A 20074-nucleotide genomic window follows, 5' to 3' on the forward strand; every position below is an offset into this window, starting at 1 on the left:
TTAAAAAAAAAAAGATATAACGGAGGGGGGGCCGGATTCCAATATCTAAAACTATTTATATGCGAACGAAACGAACCTTAGAAACGTGCAAGGCACACTTGAAACATAATTATGAAATATTGCCATGATGGCAAACTTGCAAAACCAGCGAACGCACTATAAAAAGCCAAAACTGAAGCAATATGAATGAACAATTGAGCGAATGAAAGGCGATGAATGGCACTTTACAATAACGGGTCAAAATAGCGCTATCCCTGGAAAAGCCATAAGAATGTCTTACCTCGAAATCTCGCTTACGTGTAACGAAGCCTTTTGACCTAATGTAAACAATCATTCCTCTTCGGTTTGGAAAATTGGTCCAATCAACCAATGGAGCGTGGAGTGGTCGTCAACAGTATATATGTATGTATATAAATATATTATTATATATATATATATATGTATATATATATATATATATATATATATATATATATATATATATATATATATATATATATATATATTATATATATATATATATATATTATATATATATATATGCAGGATCTTATTTATACACTTTCACACTTTTATGTGATGCATTAACTAATTTACTTTGGTGGCCCACAGTTTTATGGCACATGCAATATGCACATCTATGAGATAGACCATACACTCTCACTCGGAGGTAAAAACCCTTTATTTACGCATCAGCCAGCATGATCAGCAAGACTGTATCCCTTGGAAAAGCAATTTGTCTTTACTGGAGGAAAAAATATTTTTACTTTTTTTCAGCTTTCTAGAAAACTTAACGCATTATTTTTTATTCTATTTTTGAACAGAAAAAGCTGTTGACCTTTTGATATTCTACTTTTTGACCAAAGATGAAATACACTATTATTGATCTACCAATAACAGCCGGACTTCAAAAGTGCATCAAGTAGAAGGTCGTCAAGCAATTTGAGTGCGTAGTCAAATTCTCGGTGGATTTTAAATGACTTTGTTAGATAGACATGACGTATATTTGGTAACCTTAGTCCCGTTTTACTCGTGTAATTTCATAGCTTTCCAATGACGGGTATAGTTCAACATGAAGCATAGTTCAACAAACACAAGGTCTATAGATTAAGGCCTACCATCGTAAACCATGGATTTTCATTTTATCCCGACGGTTTACTGGTGTAACACCTGTACTTTACTTATACTTAAAAATATATAGTTAACCTACATATGCAATATAATGCTCTAGTCATTTACCAGTTGTCAGCATATCAGCGATCCGGAATGCAGTTTTGGTATTCGAAGTGTACCCTATTGTTGCAACGTGTAAATGGTGTTTTTAAGTTTTTTTTTTTTTATCCTCGTAGTACACTAAGTTTAAAGTACAAGATACTCAATTTACACCATGTACCACAGTAAATTTTGTGGAGAACAGCTTATTGCTCACAGAAACTTTCAGGAATAACGTTAACTTTGTTTGCTGCACAATCACTGATATACAGTATGAAGTCCATAAAAAATTTTCATTCATTATCTTTGGTGGACATTTGTTAAACAACACCTTGTGTGTTTCGGATTTGTCAAACTAGACATTTTTCCCCAAGGTTTTCTTTTTTCCCACACACTAAAAGATGACACTTAAAATTTCATACCATCAAAATTAACAAGAATTGGGCTTGACTTGCTGTAAGTGGACGCGTTGAAGCTGCTTAGTTGCGCTGATTCAGTAACTTATTTCTCGGGCTGACTGAACCGCGAAAGTAACCGTTCCAGCGACAACTGCAGTGGTCCCTTAATAGTAAGCTGCTCTCTTGTTCCTTTGTGTTTTGACTGACAGATGGAGTTACCCTTCGTAATAAACGGCGGGCGTTGCCCTGTTGAACATTTCTATAGAAACGCGCTTTTATGGTATTGGTTTTTTGTCAGTAATCTTTAGCTATAGTGATTTCCAATAGAGTTTTTATTCAAGCCTGTTCTGAGCTCTCTCCCTCTCATATATCGAGGCACTTCGTAGTTTTTACAGGCCATTGCATCACCAGCATTAATTACCACGTATTAAGACTTCTTCCTTAGCATTACGTTAGGTTAATTAAGCCTTGATGATGTAGCCTTTCGTTTCCTTTGATCTTTTAAATACGTAAAATGGCAAGTTATCTATTGCTACATAAGATTGTTAGTATACTAAGTTTGACAATTTGTTAAATCCTTAATAAATACCAGTGCTGGTAATGTAACGTATTTAGAGGCAAAAAATCTGTACTTCAATATGATTCCAGTTTTCTTAAGCTCTATAAAAATAGTTTTACTGACTAAAAAAAGGTTTTGTAACCTTTGTCATTTTTACCAGTTTTTGCAAAGCCTCGCCAGACTGTTTTCTAAAGGTAATCAAAATACTTCTTTAATACGGTACTCACTTAGCTGGTGAAGACGCATTTAGTTTGACGTTCCTCTACCCAGTTACAAATCACCTAAAAAGTTTTAAAAGGATTTAAAACCTTTATACCTGGCCATCTAACATTTACCATAGCCAGTAGATGGAAATTTTGTTTTCTAAAGGCAATCATAATATCTCTTTAAAATGCAGTACTCATTTAGTTTGACGCATTTAGTTTGACGTTCCTCTACCCAATTACAAATCGCCTAAAGTTTCAAAAGGCTTTAAAACATTTACATAGGGCCATTTAACGTTTATCATCTCCAGTAGATGGAAAAGCTTTAGTTGAACTACTTCATTTATCAAAACATGCTTCTGAAAATGGCTAATGCAAGACAAATACTATTTACAATAGTTAGTTCTCCCTGCATACCAATCCCAACAGCTAACCACACGAAGTTTAATAATTGTAATTACTTTCTCCCTAATTAATCCCAACAGCTAACAAAACATTAAGTTCAATAATTGTAATTACTTTCACGTATAGTGAAAAGCTCAATAATTGTAATTACTTTCATCTACACTTAATGTTGTAACTTGTACAGCCTTCATGACTGTCATTAACAAGCACTTTATGCAGGCCCAGCATATGTTTCTTTACCACATAAGTTCTCTTATCCTTCCCGGATTATTACGAGTTCATAAATACAGTTGAGAACTTTGAGTATTGCTGTTCACTTTAAAAAAATAATTGCACTACCACCTTAAAACAAGGACCAGAAGTTTTTGTTTCTCAACCTTGCCATCAGAGTGCTGGAGGTCATTAACACAATTGTTATTAACTTAAAAATTTTTGCACATTTTAATTATTTCTCCTTTCCATCAATAAATATCAAATAAAATTTTGAAACCAGTGTACTGAACCTTCAACAAGAAATTCCCAAGTCTTTATCAGTTCCAAGGCTAACCCTCCTTCCAATACTGAATTGTTAACTTTCACATTTTGATACTAAATTCTACATCCTTCTTAGAGCAGCATGCACCCTTTGTTTTATAATTACCAAGGGGTAACTATAGAAATAATGAAGCACAAATTAAGTTTTATTACACTTAGTCAAAGAGCATATGAAGTCAGAAAACCACCGAGTTCTTTATTTTCACATATTCAGGAATTTTTATGATCTGATGTAACATTTTTAAAGAATATAAAATCTATTGTTCCTCCTTAGAAAAAAAAATTGAGGAAAAAAATGGGTAAGTTGATAAACTAATATACAAGCTCCACATCAATTATATACCAACGGGAATGTTACAATTTCAAGTGTTATCCACCAAAAACGAGAACTATTAAAAACGCTGATTTTCAATAGATGGAGGAAAAATATAAAAAAAGCAAGGTGCACCAATGCTAATAACACAGATGTGAGCTGCAAAACCATTTTAATAAATAAGAATACTGTCCCTACCTTAAAATGAAGAAAAAAAGAAAATCCTATAAAATTTTTCAACTGTGAAAATGGAAGATTATGAAAAGGAAACAGCAATTAAAATCCTTTTTTTGTATGCTTCCTTTGTAGAGCACATAGCGTACTTTTACATCAGTATAAAGGCATTACACGTGGCCAACTGCCATACTGGGGCCCAAGTCCTAATAATGAAGTTCTCATATACTACAAGTAAGACAAGAGAACACTGGGCTCCAGTATGGCTGGACCTAACTTTGAATTCGATACTTGTAGACTGGACAAACAGCAAGGTATGTTCTCCTCCGTTCAGCACTTAAAATTCATTCACACATCTGACAACACAATTTGAGGTAACATCATTGCTATTATGTCCAGCCCATCATCCACTTGTTCACTGCACATGTCGGGGCAAAGGTAAAGAAAAAAAAAATTCACCCAGCACCTGACCACCTGCTTCCTTCCTTACTTCCTCAGGCCAGAGGGGAGACCCACCTAGCCATTTTTATAATGGGTTACATATTTCACAGTGTTTGTTACACACTGATAACTTTCCTTTTATACCAGTCTATTTTTTTTATTCTTTTCAATGAGGATAGTCATTTGTCATCACTAACTTTCCTGTGCAATTGCACAAAAAAAAGCTTCCTGATGATCCATCCAGCAACATCATTGATATATCTTTATATATCACTGCTCACTAGTTATTAAACTTAAAAAGTGTGTGTATGTGAGCTGCTGGTGCTAAAGATTAGCGGTTTGCATTCTTCAGTTGATTGCTCAGCCAATCTAAACCTTCATAAAGGCCATCACCACTCGTGGCACACGTTGCCTGGATGTACCAATTCCTGTTCCTCAAAGAATGAAGTCCCAATTTGTCTGTGATCTCTGCTGCATTCATGGCATTTGGCAAGTCCTGAAATAGATAATGCAAAGTATAGATACCCTGAAAATCACAACCCTATACGAAAAGTACACAGCCTTCTGATTAAATGGATGGATGTATTGATAAAATTTAGGTGTTGAATATGGGTAATGACAGCTGAGGAGGACACAACACCTTCAAAGAACTAGGATGTTAAGTTCCTACATTTTGCAAATGCAAATGCCTCACCCCTCTAATACCAGATATTATACCTATGTAAATTACAAGTTTGTTACTTCAAGAACTGAAATTCCATGTAACACTGTAACCATAAAAACTTTATAGAAGGTTCTTTCCAACTCCAGAAATTCTTTGTTCAATTTAGTGATGACCACATCATTTACTTAAATTGTCAAAGTTCATTTTGACATCTACAGTATGCTGTATTCAAATATCATGGGCAAGTCTCAAGCCATCATTTTGAGCAGCCCTCAACATTCATGTTGAGGAATTGACCATATCTTTCCAACATCTATACTTTCCATACCTTCATCACCACAATATTTAAGCAATTGCAACTGCTAATATTAACCATATATTAAAGATGGAATTCACCAAACCTGAATGACTTTACTATTCTACCATCCCATAGAGAGAGGGAGGAAAATCAGCATACTTCATGGGTATTAGTTTCAAATTTTAGATGTACCAAATGCCTTGGCAAATTTATTTGCACCAGATCTATGGTAATGGCTGTAATAAAAAGTTCACTGCTCTAAAGTATTTATATCTAATTGTCTCTACTTCTCTTAATCACAAAACATCTACAGGGATTGTTATAGTATGAAGCATTTACAAAAGCTAAATTTCAATAAGGTTGCAATACCTCAAACTTCAAAAAGGTTTCTACACCTTATTGAGATTAGACGTTAAAAAACCAAGCCATTGAATTAAGTATTTTCAGGTAGTGATGAATGCAATGTGACAATTTATGTCAACATTACATCTACTTTCACCAAGACTTTGTATAAATTTCTTTAAAAATTACACCCAGTTACCATATCCAAATCTGTTTATCTAAAACCTGCATCAAATAAAATAACATGCAAACAGTCACACAATAGCTTTATAAATCCTTTATACAAAAAGTACTGCAAAACAGCTTACCTGACATACAAAATTACAATGCTCTTTGGAAAAAAAAAAGTTACCATATTAGAACACTAAAAATTTATCATGCGCCACATACATACTTGCACTAAAATTCTTATGCAAACCACAAAAATTTTTTGGTATGGTTATATAAAAATACTGTACGTTTTCAAAATCAGCACAACCCTTCCAAGTACTGTCTCCATCACTGATATATATACACGTACGGTTGGGTAAAACTTAAAAATCTACAACTATCATCATTTAGGTTTTTCCATCTGCTTTCCCTTTTGTGAGAAGACAAAATGAGTTCCCTCTTTTGTGTTGTGCCCTTTCTGCCTAAATACCTATTTGGTACATGTCTTCATCTACTACAAACTTTTCATAATTTTCTTTAGTCTTCATGTACCATGGTCTATCTACTAGTTATACAACAATCCTAAAAAACAATAATTCTCAACTGCCAGATACTAACACCCTGAACACCTGATTCATATGAAATTTAGACTACAATTTGGCCTGGAGTCTTGGCATTATTTAACCCTTAAGGGATGGTCTAAATATATATTAAACACGCCCTCAGACCAGGCAAACTTCAAGATTGGCCAATCTAAGAAAAATCACATCAATGGAAAGAGGAAGATATGCAAATGTCCATAGTGTAAAAAGAAAAAAAAAAAAAAAAAAAAAAAAAAAAAAAAAACCTTTCCTACCTTCCATGGCAAATTGCAAGTGACTGTTTACAACCCTATGTGGGCCTATTTTACAAGACACTTGTAAAAATATGCTAATTTTACCAAGTTATACATGTTTTTTCTAATACTTTATTTTTTGTAAAATTATAATTATAGCTAACACTATACCAAGAACATTACATTTCAGGAAGAGGTATGGATGCTATTACCTGAGCAGGTACAACTATGCAATTTTCCCCCCTCTTTAATAAGCACATCAAATTTCAAGTAGAGTACCTGACAAATTTCTGTAACTAGCTATCCGAAGAAAATTAAGACGATCTAATATTAAAAGCCATAACCCCTCGACAGCCAAACCACTTGTAAAACACTGCATACATTCTATCAATAGGCAAATAAAAAGCTATGAAAATCAAATACATTATTAATTACATACCTGTTTGTTAGCAAATATGAGCAACACAGCATCTCTGAGTTCATCTTCAGCTAACATACGCATTAACTCCTCTCGCGCTTCACCTATACGCTCTCGATCATTTGAATCTACTACAAAAATGAGTCCCTAGAAAGAAAAATTTTTCATATTAGTTTTACAGGGGTTAGTAAAAATATTTTTTTTTTTTACACACTGAGCAAACTTTATCAACAAAATCTCAAATTCAAAACTCTGTTACTTTACCCAAGTTATAGACTAGTATTTTGTGCTTTACTACTGTATACATCAACCTGGAAGAAAGGCCTTTTTGAAATGTTAAACTAATTTCCATTAACCTTAAAAAAAAAAACCTGAAGACAAATTAGGTTTCTCCACCTGAGAATATGCATGGAGGACTAGTCAAAATCAAGAATCCATGTGTAAGCCCACATCGCAAAGATCTTTAATGGTTATATAGACCAGATGACTGGCACCAAATTTTTTTTTTTTTTTCACAAAAACTGGATAGCTTCCAAACGCCAAGTTATTGGTTCATGTAACATTTATGGAGGCCTCCACAGGGCAACTGAAGATATATAAATCTGAGGTTATCACCTCGTTCTCCATTCACCTGAGAAAAGCAATGTTGTTCAAGCATTAAATTCTACCTTCCAGACTATTAGACCTGCAAATCAAGCAAATGCAGGTTAACTCCTCCATCAACCTGTACAAAGTTTGACGTTTGCCACTGTGTGGTGTTAACTCAACTTGGTACTGTTACCCATCTCATAGGTATAGTTAACTTGGCAGACTTTTTGTGAGTTACGTAGAAACCTTTAAGGTGTGCCCTTGAAGGCTTCTCTCTCTATATCCAGCCCCTAGACCATGGGTCACAAATCGATTGGATCCAACTGAAGATTGCTTTCACTGATCTTCTGGCTCACTAGGGCTCATTAGTACCAAGATACAGCATTAAAATTTGTATAAGCCATTCACACACAAGCACGGGGCCATTATGAGGGCATGAGCACGGTAAAAGCAACACCCTCCATCCCCCCTCCCCAAAAACACACACTGCAAGAACTGTATAGGCCATTCATACACAAGCAAGAGACCATTATGAGGGCATGAGCACGGTAAAAGCAACACCCCCAACACATACTGCAAGAACTGTATACAAGACTCAGAGTTACCAATGTGGACAGTAATAGCATATAGTATGGAGTAAAAACGTTTTATGACAAAAACTTGGATTTTATAATTGACAAGCAGTAACAATTACTATTGCCCACCTATCATTCTTGGGTACTTTCACCTACTTTAGTTTTTCAAATACATTTGCACTTAAACTGTTCCCTATTTTTTTCCAGCTTCTGAACACCACATTTCTTTACGCAACTCATAAAACCTGATTCACTCCAACCAAACTTTTTAATGTGAGGCTTCATCTATTACATTAGAACACGTCCAAATGCCAATGAAACCAATTCCAATTAAGTTTTCTTTGTCCTTTTGCCCTTTTCTAGTCACTAAAACCTTTACTCTGTGTACACTTTCAATTCCTTCTCTATCTCTCTAACCTACTCCTCTCTTTTTGAAAACTTCAAAATGTTCCCTTAACTTCCATTAAAACCAGGTGTACTACATCCAAGATATAATGGTATATTTGCAACAAAATTAACCTTGAAGCTATTCTTGTAGCACTCTCTAATTTCAGTTCCACGAGCACCCACTACCCCAGATGAAATTGACTATGTCCTACAGAATGGAATCAAAACATTTTGTGGCACACAATGTCCTTTTGTTAAAAAAATCTTCCATAACCTTGCTGCTTCATTAACAGGGTGAAAGATTCATAGGCACTAGTCCAGTAATTCTTCCTTATGGATGGATACCTAGAAAAGAGCTGGTTCAGGATGATGATGCATAGCAAAGGACAGGTTCAGGACATTTATCTTACCTCAAGTGTTGAGTTTCAAAAGGCAAGTTCAGAGGGAAAAGTTCTAGGAAGACCAACAAGCAAGTACCAGACAAATAGCAACCGAAAGGTAATTATGCCTTCTTATTTTTGTTTGTTTGTATGGTGTTTTTACGTTGCATGGAACCAGTGGTTATTCAGCAACGGGACCAACGGCTTTACGTGACTTCTGAACCACGTCGAGAGTGAACTTCTATCACCAGAAATACACATCTCTCACTCCTCAATGGAATGGCCGAGAATCGAATCTGCGACCACCGAGGTGGGACGCAAACACCATATCGACCACGCCACCGAGGCGCTGCCTTCTTATTTTGATACCCTGTGAAAGCCTAAAGTACCTTGTGAAAGCCTAAAGTACCTGGAAAGTTCACCTTAAATTGTCTACATTCTCAAGTACATAACGTTTGTCTAACTCGTCTATCTATTTTGAAGTTGAGGGGTTAAAAAGGTTGCTACGGGACAAATACCATACGGTTCCACACTTTACACTAAACTGGAGAAAACATCAAATCTTTTCTTGAATCAAAGATGACTTACCAGTCCATGACCTTAACTGCAGGTACAAATAGCAAAACCCAATAGAAAACAAAAACAAACCAGCCAATCAGGATAAGCACTAACTTGAGTATCAACAACACTGGCTTTCAGAATTTTGTCATATCTAAAAAAAGATTTGTGACTTTTACGGTGATAATCGTAAGCAAATTAAGCCAATGACAACCATAGGCAAAATAAGCCAATAACAGTCTTATAATGGACTTAAAAAAGCAAGTACTGTAGTTTCCAAAGAAATTTATCTTTGGAGAAGGGTCGACAGCCATGACCATGAAAATTAATAATGTTCACCCAACTAAAACCTTGCTCCTGACACTAGCAAATCTCCATTAATGACATTACTAAATGATTTACAATATCAAAACCAAAACTGACTCCACTCCTGATGAGGGGAGGGGACTGATTAACTGGTCTGGTGTTAGAATGGGAAAGGTTATCAACATCCAACAAAAGGCAATAAACTCTTTACAAACACGCAAATCATAAAATCCTACGAAAGCTACAAAATGGTAACAAAACTAATTCCAAATTGAAAGCTCCAAGATGGTAGCAAAATTCATTCCAATATATATATATGAACAAAAATTACACTAAGTAGGCTATATAGTTACTTAAAATCTGAATCATAACTATCTTAAAAGATTCAGACTTTCTATAATCTTAAAAATGCCAGTGTATCTAAATGTTTACTTCTTTCTGAGCATACTGGAGAGGTGATAACTGCCATCAGACTAGGATACCACCACCGGTGTAGTAAAGTAAACAGGACTGTACAGCATATTTTGAGACAGTTTTATTCATTTATTTTTTTTGAAGTGTCCATAGATGCTGCTGATCCTACTTTTCACTTTCCATCCATTCCCTTAAGTCTTTTCACAAAGCTCCCAGCTTTTTGCCTCAAGCCTTGCCCAATTTTTCACCTTACAGACAATTCTGTGGGATTGCTTCAAATCTACAAACACAAGTAGTCTAATTTATCATAATTTACTAAGTACACAGCCCAAACTGCAAGCACCTAATATACCTCCATTCAAAGAACTATTATACAGGAACCTGTGGATATGACTGAACCAAGTTCAGTTTCATGACAATCTGGTTCATAATACCAATGAGGAATCTAGTATTTACACAATAGCAAAGCTATCAAATATGTATTTCAGAATATTCTACCATATAAATCTACAGTGGATTACCACTAAAGATAACTGTTACTTGGCACACTGCATATTATCACTAGTACAGGTTCTTTGCAGTGCCCCTATGGCCCCAGATGAGCTGCTAGGGATTTTCATCCATTCCTCCCTTGGTCTCTTCTGTATAAGAGTTAAACTAACTTTACCTGCTGATTTCCACCTTTCATTCAATCATTTCTATTGTATAACACCCCTAGTTACTAAGATCACATGCTGAACCATCATACTTTGGGCCGGTAAAATTTTTCCCAAATAACCAATGAATTTCCACTCGGCTTTCGCTGTCAAGTGCTGAACATAAGCTGTGCATGTTCATTTGAAAAAAGTAATTGTCAAGGAATACAGCACTTAATATTTCTGCTAAAGCAAAATGCCAGACTAGTACACACACACGGGTCAACTAACCTAAGCAGCAGCCTGAACACTAACTTGTTTTAAAGTATTCGAATATTTATGCAATTTTTTCATATCCATGGACAATGCCACAACAATGCACTAAAGCTTTACAATCCTAGGTCAATTTAACACCTGCTCTGCTGCTGACCCATGTCATTTTCACTACGATTAACTAAGCCTTAAACATTGCTCGCATACTAACCTGTGTATTTTGGAAGTAATGACGCCATAGAGGTCTGATTTTATCTTGACCACCTACATCCCACACTGTGAAACTGATATTTTTGTATTCCACAGTTTCAACATTGAAACCTGCAAGTAGTGCAGACCAGTGAGACAAGAAAATTTTTAATAAAAACAACAGCAACAGATTTGTTTAAAAAACCCAGTCAAACAAAATCTCCCCCTCTTTTTACTGACATCCACAATTTTTACTCCATTTTCATCAATATGTCAATATTAGGTAAAAAATCAAAAACCCCTCCAAAAAATGGAATCTAATAATTGTTGCTATTATCTTTATAACTACAAAAATTACTTCAACCACTGACATTTAAATCTCATAACATAATAGTGCCCGCATCTTAATAAAGCAAGTACATCACTTTTTGCAATAATCCCCAAGTTACATCAATGTTCCAGTTCTGACTACCATGAAAAGGTATTTATTTTTCAAAATTGTGGTCAAGGTACATTTATGGCATGACTGAGAATCTGCTAATTATGAAAGCACTGCAGCTATATAATACTTACCAATTGTGGGGATAGTGGTTACAATTTCACCCAATTTGAGCTTGTAAAGGATTGTAGTTTTACCAGCAGCATCTAACCCCACCATCAAGATACGCATCTCTTTCTTGCCAAAAAGGCCCTTAAAGAGATTGGCAAATATATTGCCCATTTTGTTTAGCAATCTGAAAGTAAAAAATTCAATGAGACTCAAACAATGTTTTACTATTAAATCAGCCAAAACTTAGGGAGAAAATCCACAAAACCAGCAACATTCATATCACTTTTCTGGTCAAATGATACTTCATATGCTTGTTACCTGTATAATGTAAAGTACTTTGCAAGCCTTGATTCATGACAACATATTGTACAGCCTAACCTTTATAAGGTGTCATAACTCTAAACATGATACAAAATTTACCGAAATACTAGGACCCAATCATTAGCCTAATGTAAATTACCTTAATAAAAGCTTAAACTAGTAAAACTGACAAATGCTCACACACTTACAGGAATACGAATATAAAACAGGCCTACTGCCTTATTATGATCAAGCAGTCTTAACAGGTCTACTGCCTTATTATGATCAAGCAGCCTTATTATGATCAAGCAGTCTTAACAGGTCTACTGCCTTATTATGATCAAGCAGTCTTTAAAATAAGACCAAGAAATCTAACCCAATGTCAAAATAAAGACCATCAATCAGCTACCAGGAGCACCTTGACCTCTGATTAAAGAAAAAAAAGCCTTGACCTCTGAATAAAAAAAAAAAAAAAGTACCACACTGAACAATTAACTTCGAAGCATGCAGTCACCAACTAAGCATAAATTACAATGACTAATTTTTTTGTTGAGATGATGCAATTAGAAAAGCTTTTCAGATGTTACACTACCCTGTAATAGTTCAACTAAACTTTACTTCCTGCATACAGTAAATTTACACACTTGTGCAATTATGACAAAAATGGATGCAAAGCCTACAGAAACCACAATCCCTATAAACAACGCCAACACACTCACTCCACCTTCAGACTTTATTACTGCCCTCTACCAAAGACCCATATTCACCATCATATAAAACTACTAAACACAGGCAGGTGTAATAACCTCAATGATTGTCCCCTCACTAATCTACAGCTGAAATAAACCTCAATGATGTCCCCTCACACACACTAACCTACAGCTGAAATAATCAAAGATATTTACAACAAAGTATAAGGAAATTGCCTATGTGGATTAACAACTGGTGATAGGACTACAACTGCTGATATAATATCTTCATAAATACATTCATTCTGGTGATAGTTGTGTATGACATTTTCCACAAGTTACAAAAATCTCCACACATACAGTACATCTGTTCTGGTTGAGTGGTCTACACCACCTCACTCAAGTCATCAATACCGTTTGAGGCAAATTCCCCTTGACTTTGTTCAAGCCCGTAAATAACAAAAGCAATCCAGTGATGAGGTACATGCAATATGCAATAAATTACCAAGAAATGTCAGGTTTCAAATATAACATTGAACAGGAAACAGTATAGCATTCATTCTTTATCTGGACAACAAAGTCTATGCTAATTTGTTCACATTTATACCACCTAATACAAATAAAAGCGTACAACTTGCTAGTGAACAAGAAAACACGTTTATACAAATTCAATACAGTAATTCCATACTTGGAAGTAATGCCTGTCGGTTAAAGTTGCTAAGCCATTACAATTATTTGCAATGTTAATACACAACACTACTGCACTTCATGTTCAGTAAAATATTTGATAATCCATAATGCATTTACCTGGCTATTCCAGTAATCTGGAAAATCTTTAGAATACCAAATGGTTCATCTTGATATTTTGGAAAATGTGGAAACAAGTCAAAATCCTGACGAAATACAACATATCAATACACTAAAATATCTATATAATACTCAAATGCTGATAGTACATTTATATCCAACAAACTGCCTGCTCCTTGTACATTGCTCTATTAGTAAGGCAATGCTCAACAAATATTATGGAAAAATATTCATAATGCATTGGCAACTAAATAGTGTTTAGAAGCCAACAGGTAAAAAATAAAAAGCTCATCAAAATAAGTTCCCCTTACATCCAATTTTAAAAAATGTCAAAACACACTTATGACTTTCCAACACAGTAATTACATCAACTAGTTCAATTAAGTGCATAATAGGTTACTCCTTGACACATGTACATTGAAAATTTACACAGGTTACAATATGTTTTCTGGACGAGTAGCAAGCTGGCCTAGCCAAGCTCAAGCTTGGTGACTAGGCCTAAAAACACCCTAATTGGCAGAGCAAATTATCCCAGCCTAACACAAAGTGGCCACTGCAGACTGCCACCTAAGCCTGAGCTGACTTGGCAACAGCCAATGCCTAAATTGGATGTTGACCATTGTGGGAACTACCAAACAAGTTACACACAAACACTTGCACCTTTTTTTTTTTTTTGGTTCTGTAATGCAATAGGTATATAACCCTTCAGCAAAAGAATTTCACAACTTTTAGTAGTTTCAAGATGAAACTGCTCTAATTGTAGTTATGAAATTACAACTATGGTCCTTGGTTTCATGCCACTGCCTTGTCAAGTTATGAACTGGTGTGTTTTTTCAGCAAAATTGATCAAGGATTCACAGTAATTAGCTCTACATATTTGTCTAGATAGGAACTACAGTAGAAAATGACTAGGTTAATCTACTGCCTACCATGCTAGCCTTCCCCAATATGTGCCAAAGTTTTGATCATTACGCCCAGCCAAGCATGGATGGGATGACAAATTTGCTTACCCTAACGTTAACAACCACTGCTTTCAAGCCTACGAGAGCCTTAGCTTTTACCAGTAAATGCCAGTTGGCCTGCCAAACCTGGGCAACTTTGTATCAAGAGTTGTCTCACCCTGACAAACTTTAATCCTGTAACCTATCATAACTGATTATAGAACGTGGCCATTTTATAATTAGAATATAGAATTTAGGCCAAGGGCCAAGCACTGGGTCCCATAATGTCATTCATGATCTGAAATGGAAACTGACAGTAAAATGGTTTGAAAGGTGTAACAGGAGGAAAAAACTGATTGCACAAAGCTAAGAATCACTTGTTAGGAGAGGGTATGAGTAAGATGGAAAAAAAAAAAAAAAAAATATGAATGGAGGTAGGGTAAAAGGAAAAAATGGGGTTGCAGCTAGGAGACAAAGGGACGCTGCACAGAACCTTAAGTGATGCCTGCAGTGCACCGCATGAGGTGCACTGGCCACACTAACCCCTTAACATAAAATACATGAACCATTTGATTTTCATGCAAATCTGTATCCCATTTTTTACCATTTCTATTAGTGGAAACCAACCACTTCAATTCAGGTTCTTTGCTATTCAGAATCTGGAGTTAATGAGGCCTAAGACAGAATTATCTATAACCTTAGCCTAGCCTAAGCAGTAACCAGCTGAGCAAATGCAAGATATCTTACCAAATACAGAACTCTTTATATCTTCATGAACCTGTATGGGGTATTTTGTTTTTGATACTAACACTGTTAGTGCACACAAAAAAGTTTCAACTTTTCTAAACCTCAAATATGGGGGGGGGGGTTATTGTGCATTTGGTAATTAGTCGTCATTCCAGTTAATTCTATATTTACATGGGAGCATTTTCTGTCCAAGCAGACCCAACTCTAATGAAAGTCCTCATATTTATCCTCAATTTTTTTCTGAATCCTTCCAGTTTAACAATTGCTCGAGTAAAACAATCTTTATGTTTAATCCTGTCTACTAAAAAGAGAATATGAATGGCAGTACAGTAAAAGGAATGAACGGGGTTGCAGCTGTGGGCAGAAGGGACGCTACATGGAACCTAAGTAATGCCTACAGTGCACCACATGAGATGCACTGACAGCACTAATCTTAATGCAAAGCCCGATATTTATCCTTGATCTTTTTTCTGAATCCTTCCAGTTTAACAACTGCTAGAGTAAAGCAATCTATGTTTAATCCTGTCTACTAAAAATAAAAATGCCTTCACACAGTTTTGCTGACCTGAATTCCTAATTACTGGCACTGGGGCAAGAGGAACAACGGCACATCTTCCAACCCTTAGGTAATGAATCAACTGTATGAAATGTTACAAGCTTATTATGTCCATCTGTCAATGGTTAGGTTCCAATGAAATAATTTTACACACACAAGATCTATGGGGGTTTACATTGGGATATGGTGTTCTGGGGCAGGGCCCAGGACCAGGTGAGGTAGAATCCAGTGTTATTTTAGCATGAATCTTAGTAATTCGTACCAACAACGAGTTCAGAAAAGATTCAAGTGTGTGTAGTGAAAAACAAGGTTCTCATACCCAAAATAAAATGGTTAAACAGCCTACTCTAGGTTAGGCTACCTTCGATCCTGCACTACATTTCTACTTTCAGAATTAAAGCACACAGAATGGTTAACATGCACGTCTAAGATGAACTTTACATTTTTTTGGACATTTCAGCCTTGTAATTAGTGTAAACCACTTACTTTTGTGTTAAGCCTATCACTAGCCCAATGGTCTACCAATTTTTACGTAAAGGGTCCCTTGGTGGGAAGTGTTTACACATACTTTTGAGCCTAACTAAATACTATTGTACAGCACGGCCTAATGCTGTAAAAGAAAAAATAATTTTTTTTCTATTTCTAAAACTTGAACAAAATATGACATTACATGGAGGCTATGCCTCTCTTTGTGAGTTACAGACGGGGATCCTAACCTATGCTGGAAAGGTAACCACGATTTCAGTAGCCAATCCTATAAAAATAATAATAATGTATTTCCTAACAGCCAACTGCCTGGGGTTACCCAAAAGGTACAGGTGGCATGAAGTGCATACTGGAACTTGGAGTTAAGACCCCAGTCAAAAAAGTAAACTAAACCATTACTGGGAAAAAATTACAATCGAATTAGGCTTACGTTAGTAGTCTTATGTAGTTGGGCTAAACTCGGTTAGACTTCTAATGCCTTCGTTTTATTACACCGACGCTGACACTTTGACAGCTACGGCAGGCTTCGCGAAGCATTGCCAAACCCACTTTCCCGGTTATCAAGGAGTCTGGTGACCAAAATACTAGAATATTCCTCAGGTTAAGTACGTTATAGATTATACATAAGCCCAAGAATAGTCTAACAGCAGCTCAACTTAGACCTAGGCCTAACAACTAGGCCAATCGGCCAGAAGTGGCAAATCCGACATCTGGTTATTTCTATCGTACAAAAATACTTTAAAAGAACAAAATGCTACAAATAATCTCACCCGTGGCCTGACTATTATTGTATTAACTGCGAATAACGATTAAATGAACCAACATGACGTAACGACCGAACTGAGCCACTACTTTGACTGGCTACGTCACACAACCACGTCAGTCAATTACGCCTAACCTCTGACATTCTAATAAAACTCCTTTCAAAGCAAAACGAAACAATTCAGCCTTAGCATAGCCGTGCAAGACCACATTTGCAAAGCAGAAAGACTCCAGTTAGAGAAAATGTTAAAAGACAATCGAACCGGCATAGCGGGTAACATATACAAACAACCATTGCAACGAATAATGTCAATATTTTTCTTTTATTTACCACTCAAATTTTATATATATTCTTTAGGGGAGATAAAACTGACTAAGATTTATCATTCATCAACACATTTCACCAAGAATACTTCACCTGAATCACCAAAATCCCTCGGAAAACGCGAAATAAAGACCTCCACAGAACCACAGACACTGAAAATGGCCGACAATTTGCCACTACCTGCCACGTCGCGGTGATGACGTCACGTCACGTGACTCGAACTTACTATCACGGCCGCCAGAGGGCCGATTGCCACCACCCTCACTCACCACCACCACAACCACCACCACCACCACACCACATCCGCCAACACTATCATCATCATTATCATCATCACCCTTTAGCTCTGCTATGGTGGTAATATTGATGCACCATCACTAGACCTTCGATTCCAGAATTAGAGTCTGGAATAGATTCTTGAATTAAAGGATTAAAAAATTCCCACTCCATGTCTAACATCGACCACTACCCACACGTCACTTCACTTTTCGTTTTGACTATTGTGTGTGTAATGTAATCCATGTTTATCATGTTAATAAAGTCTGCTGCAACAGCCACGCCTGCCAATGCAGATTTCTTAATACCATTTGACAATGGCGTAACACTCATTAGGCATCCAATGAAGACTCAGGCGGCTGATATTAAGGGAATTTCGTTGAGTAAAGCGGTGCAATAGTTCCCCGTGTAAATTACACTATTTTAGATGACATTTGACATTTTTTTCTTGCGGCGTAAGATTGCATGCACTAACCAAGAGTAGTGTGCACAAATAAAGTATAGTCACAAAGAAAACAAGGCATTTAAATCTAATAATGTCAAGACAAGCGTGCAATTTTATAATGTTCGTCTCTTCCATAGCCTATTTACTATACACCTCTACCATATATATATATATATATATATATATATATATATATATATATATATATATATATATATATATATATATATATATATATATATATATATATAAAGTGAGAGGGATAAGGGTTGGCTGAATCTGTTGGTTCACAATCGTAAAATTCTACTCCTAGTCAATCACAGAATTGCGTCAGCTTTTTATATCCATTTATTTCTCACCTGTAATGTCACATTACAAAGTAAAATTTCAAAGTCAAATGTAACGACCAGTCGAAAAGTAAGCATAGACGTATAGTCAGGTTTAATCTTGCATGACAGATAAAATAGTCTATATTATTTCCGAGAAAAGCATGCCAAGCAAACGGACTATTGGGATTATGACGTCAGCGCGAAGCTTATTACCTGATATGATTAAACGCAATCATGCTTGGCATTACCTAAAGGGAATTGCCCTGACGGAAACGGACTTGCATGTGCAACATTGCAATACGCATTTTGAAAATATGAGTAGCAAGTCCCTACGTTTTAGGCAGATTGTTTACCAAGCCAAATCTTGCCAGTTTTTGTCCCTTCAACCCTTGTCCCCAAATGACGTCATTCATTCCGACTTGCAGTTGTTCTTTTAAGTGTGTTATTACGTATAGTATCTTGCCTTGTAAAATATTCAGAAAAAGACCTTTCCACTTGACGATATGGGAGGCTTTGTATCGTTTTTCTTTATTTCTGGGTGCGTAGTTCAGAGCTGAAAGTAATAAGCAGATTTGCCTTGAAATAACTTTTCACTTTCAGACCCAAGGGAATGTTATTGCTTTATTAGGCCTTTGTTTAAACAATTTAAAAACTTACCCCACAATGAGACTATGCAAAAGCCGAAGTTTCTGCACCGAAACTTCACCCGAGATTCTGAGAATGAAAAGCCCGCACCTCACGTTGTAGGGTACGTTATGTGCGTTCCGTACTCAATTTAGTGCGAAGTTGACTCTGGCAATGGTAGTCAGTGACATTTCATCCGTTCATTCTCGACTTCCCTCCAAGAAACTGTTGTGGTTAGTCAGGGCACATACTTCAATTCCTTTGAGACAATTCCCCACTATAGAGAGAGTGGAAAATGGCCATTGAAAGGGATGAAAAGTTGTTGTTTCCGTCTCCTTAGTTGCCTACTCTCTTCGTCGGTTGCATTCATAAACAATCATTGATTAACACAGCGCTCACCTGTCTAACCTAGGTTTTCACTGTACTGGTCGCATTCCTGTCGTTTTGGCCTGTTCGATAGATACGTCTATTGACTCAGACGTCTGATTAAATAATTATTATATCTAGAGAGCTGAGACTCACGATAAATCTAAAGAATAATGCAACGAGAACGGTGTATGTAAAAAGGGATGAATAACACTAGTTGGAGAACGATGAATTTGGCTGAATCAAATATTTAATCACAATTATATCCAATACAGGTTCCCTTGAAATGGAATTCAGTATATAAAAAAAAAGTTAGGCTGAATAAGATTTGAAAGTCCAGCAGACTGAAATTTCGCACGAACTTAGACCAATGCGATCTGATTTGCAATACGGCTAAGACCGTGTTATCATAACGGGATTAAATCTAACAGATTTTGCCGATCTGATAAGAAACTTAAGAATATTAGGAATCGGATAATGATACCACAAGGTAAATTACGGAAGTTCCATATGCAGATGAGATAATGCTATAAGGTGAACTGTTATATGTAGTTGGTCTTGCAATTACGGTCTAAATTTGAAGAAAAATTGCAGTGGCAGGATTCTTTGGTGATATGAAG

The 20074-nt window shown here is 36.0% G+C and overlaps 1 protein-coding gene across 2 annotated transcripts; it reads right to left on the bottom strand.

Annotated features, from left to right (window-relative positions):
- Positions 1–3439: 3439 nt before the first annotated feature.
- On the bottom strand, positions 3440–18075 carry Arf79F (ADP-ribosylation factor 1). Of its 2 annotated transcripts, none has more exons than XM_067099462.1 (5): positions 17508–18075; positions 11825–11985; positions 11274–11383; positions 6968–7093; positions 3440–4735 (listed from the first exon to the last, which is right to left on the bottom strand). In XM_067099462.1, the coding sequence occupies exons 2-5, from the start codon at positions 11970–11972 to the stop codon at positions 4571–4573; spliced, it is 549 nt and encodes a 182-aa protein (XP_066955563.1). In that variant the 5' UTR covers positions 11973–11985; positions 17508–18075; the 3' UTR covers positions 3440–4570. The 2 variants fall into 2 exon arrangements, with proteins under 2 accessions (XP_066955563.1, XP_066955570.1); XM_067099469.1 differs by lacking the exon at positions 17508–18075 and adding an exon at positions 17098–17221.
- Between the last annotated feature and the right edge of the window lie 1999 nt (positions 18076–20074).

This window comes from Macrobrachium rosenbergii, chromosome 4 (assembly GCF_040412425.1).
Source record: "Macrobrachium rosenbergii isolate ZJJX-2024 chromosome 4, ASM4041242v1, whole genome shotgun sequence".
NCBI lineage: Eukaryota > Metazoa > Arthropoda > Malacostraca > Decapoda > Palaemonidae > Macrobrachium > Macrobrachium rosenbergii.

Bases quoted from the DNA above. Each gene is read 5' to 3' on its own strand.
- Arf79F (XM_067099462.1), bottom strand. From the start codon at position 11,972: ATGGGCAATATATTTGCCAATCTCTTTAAGGGCCTTTTTGGCAAGAAA. The intron at 11,384-11,824 runs GTAAGTATTATA...CACTACTTGCAG, and splicing joins AACCACTATCCCCACAATTG to GTTTCAATGTTGAAACTGTG. The intron at 7,094-11,273 runs GTTAGTATGCGA...TTTTCTTTCTAG, and splicing joins ATTACTTCCAAAATACACAG to GGACTCATTTTTGTAGTAGA.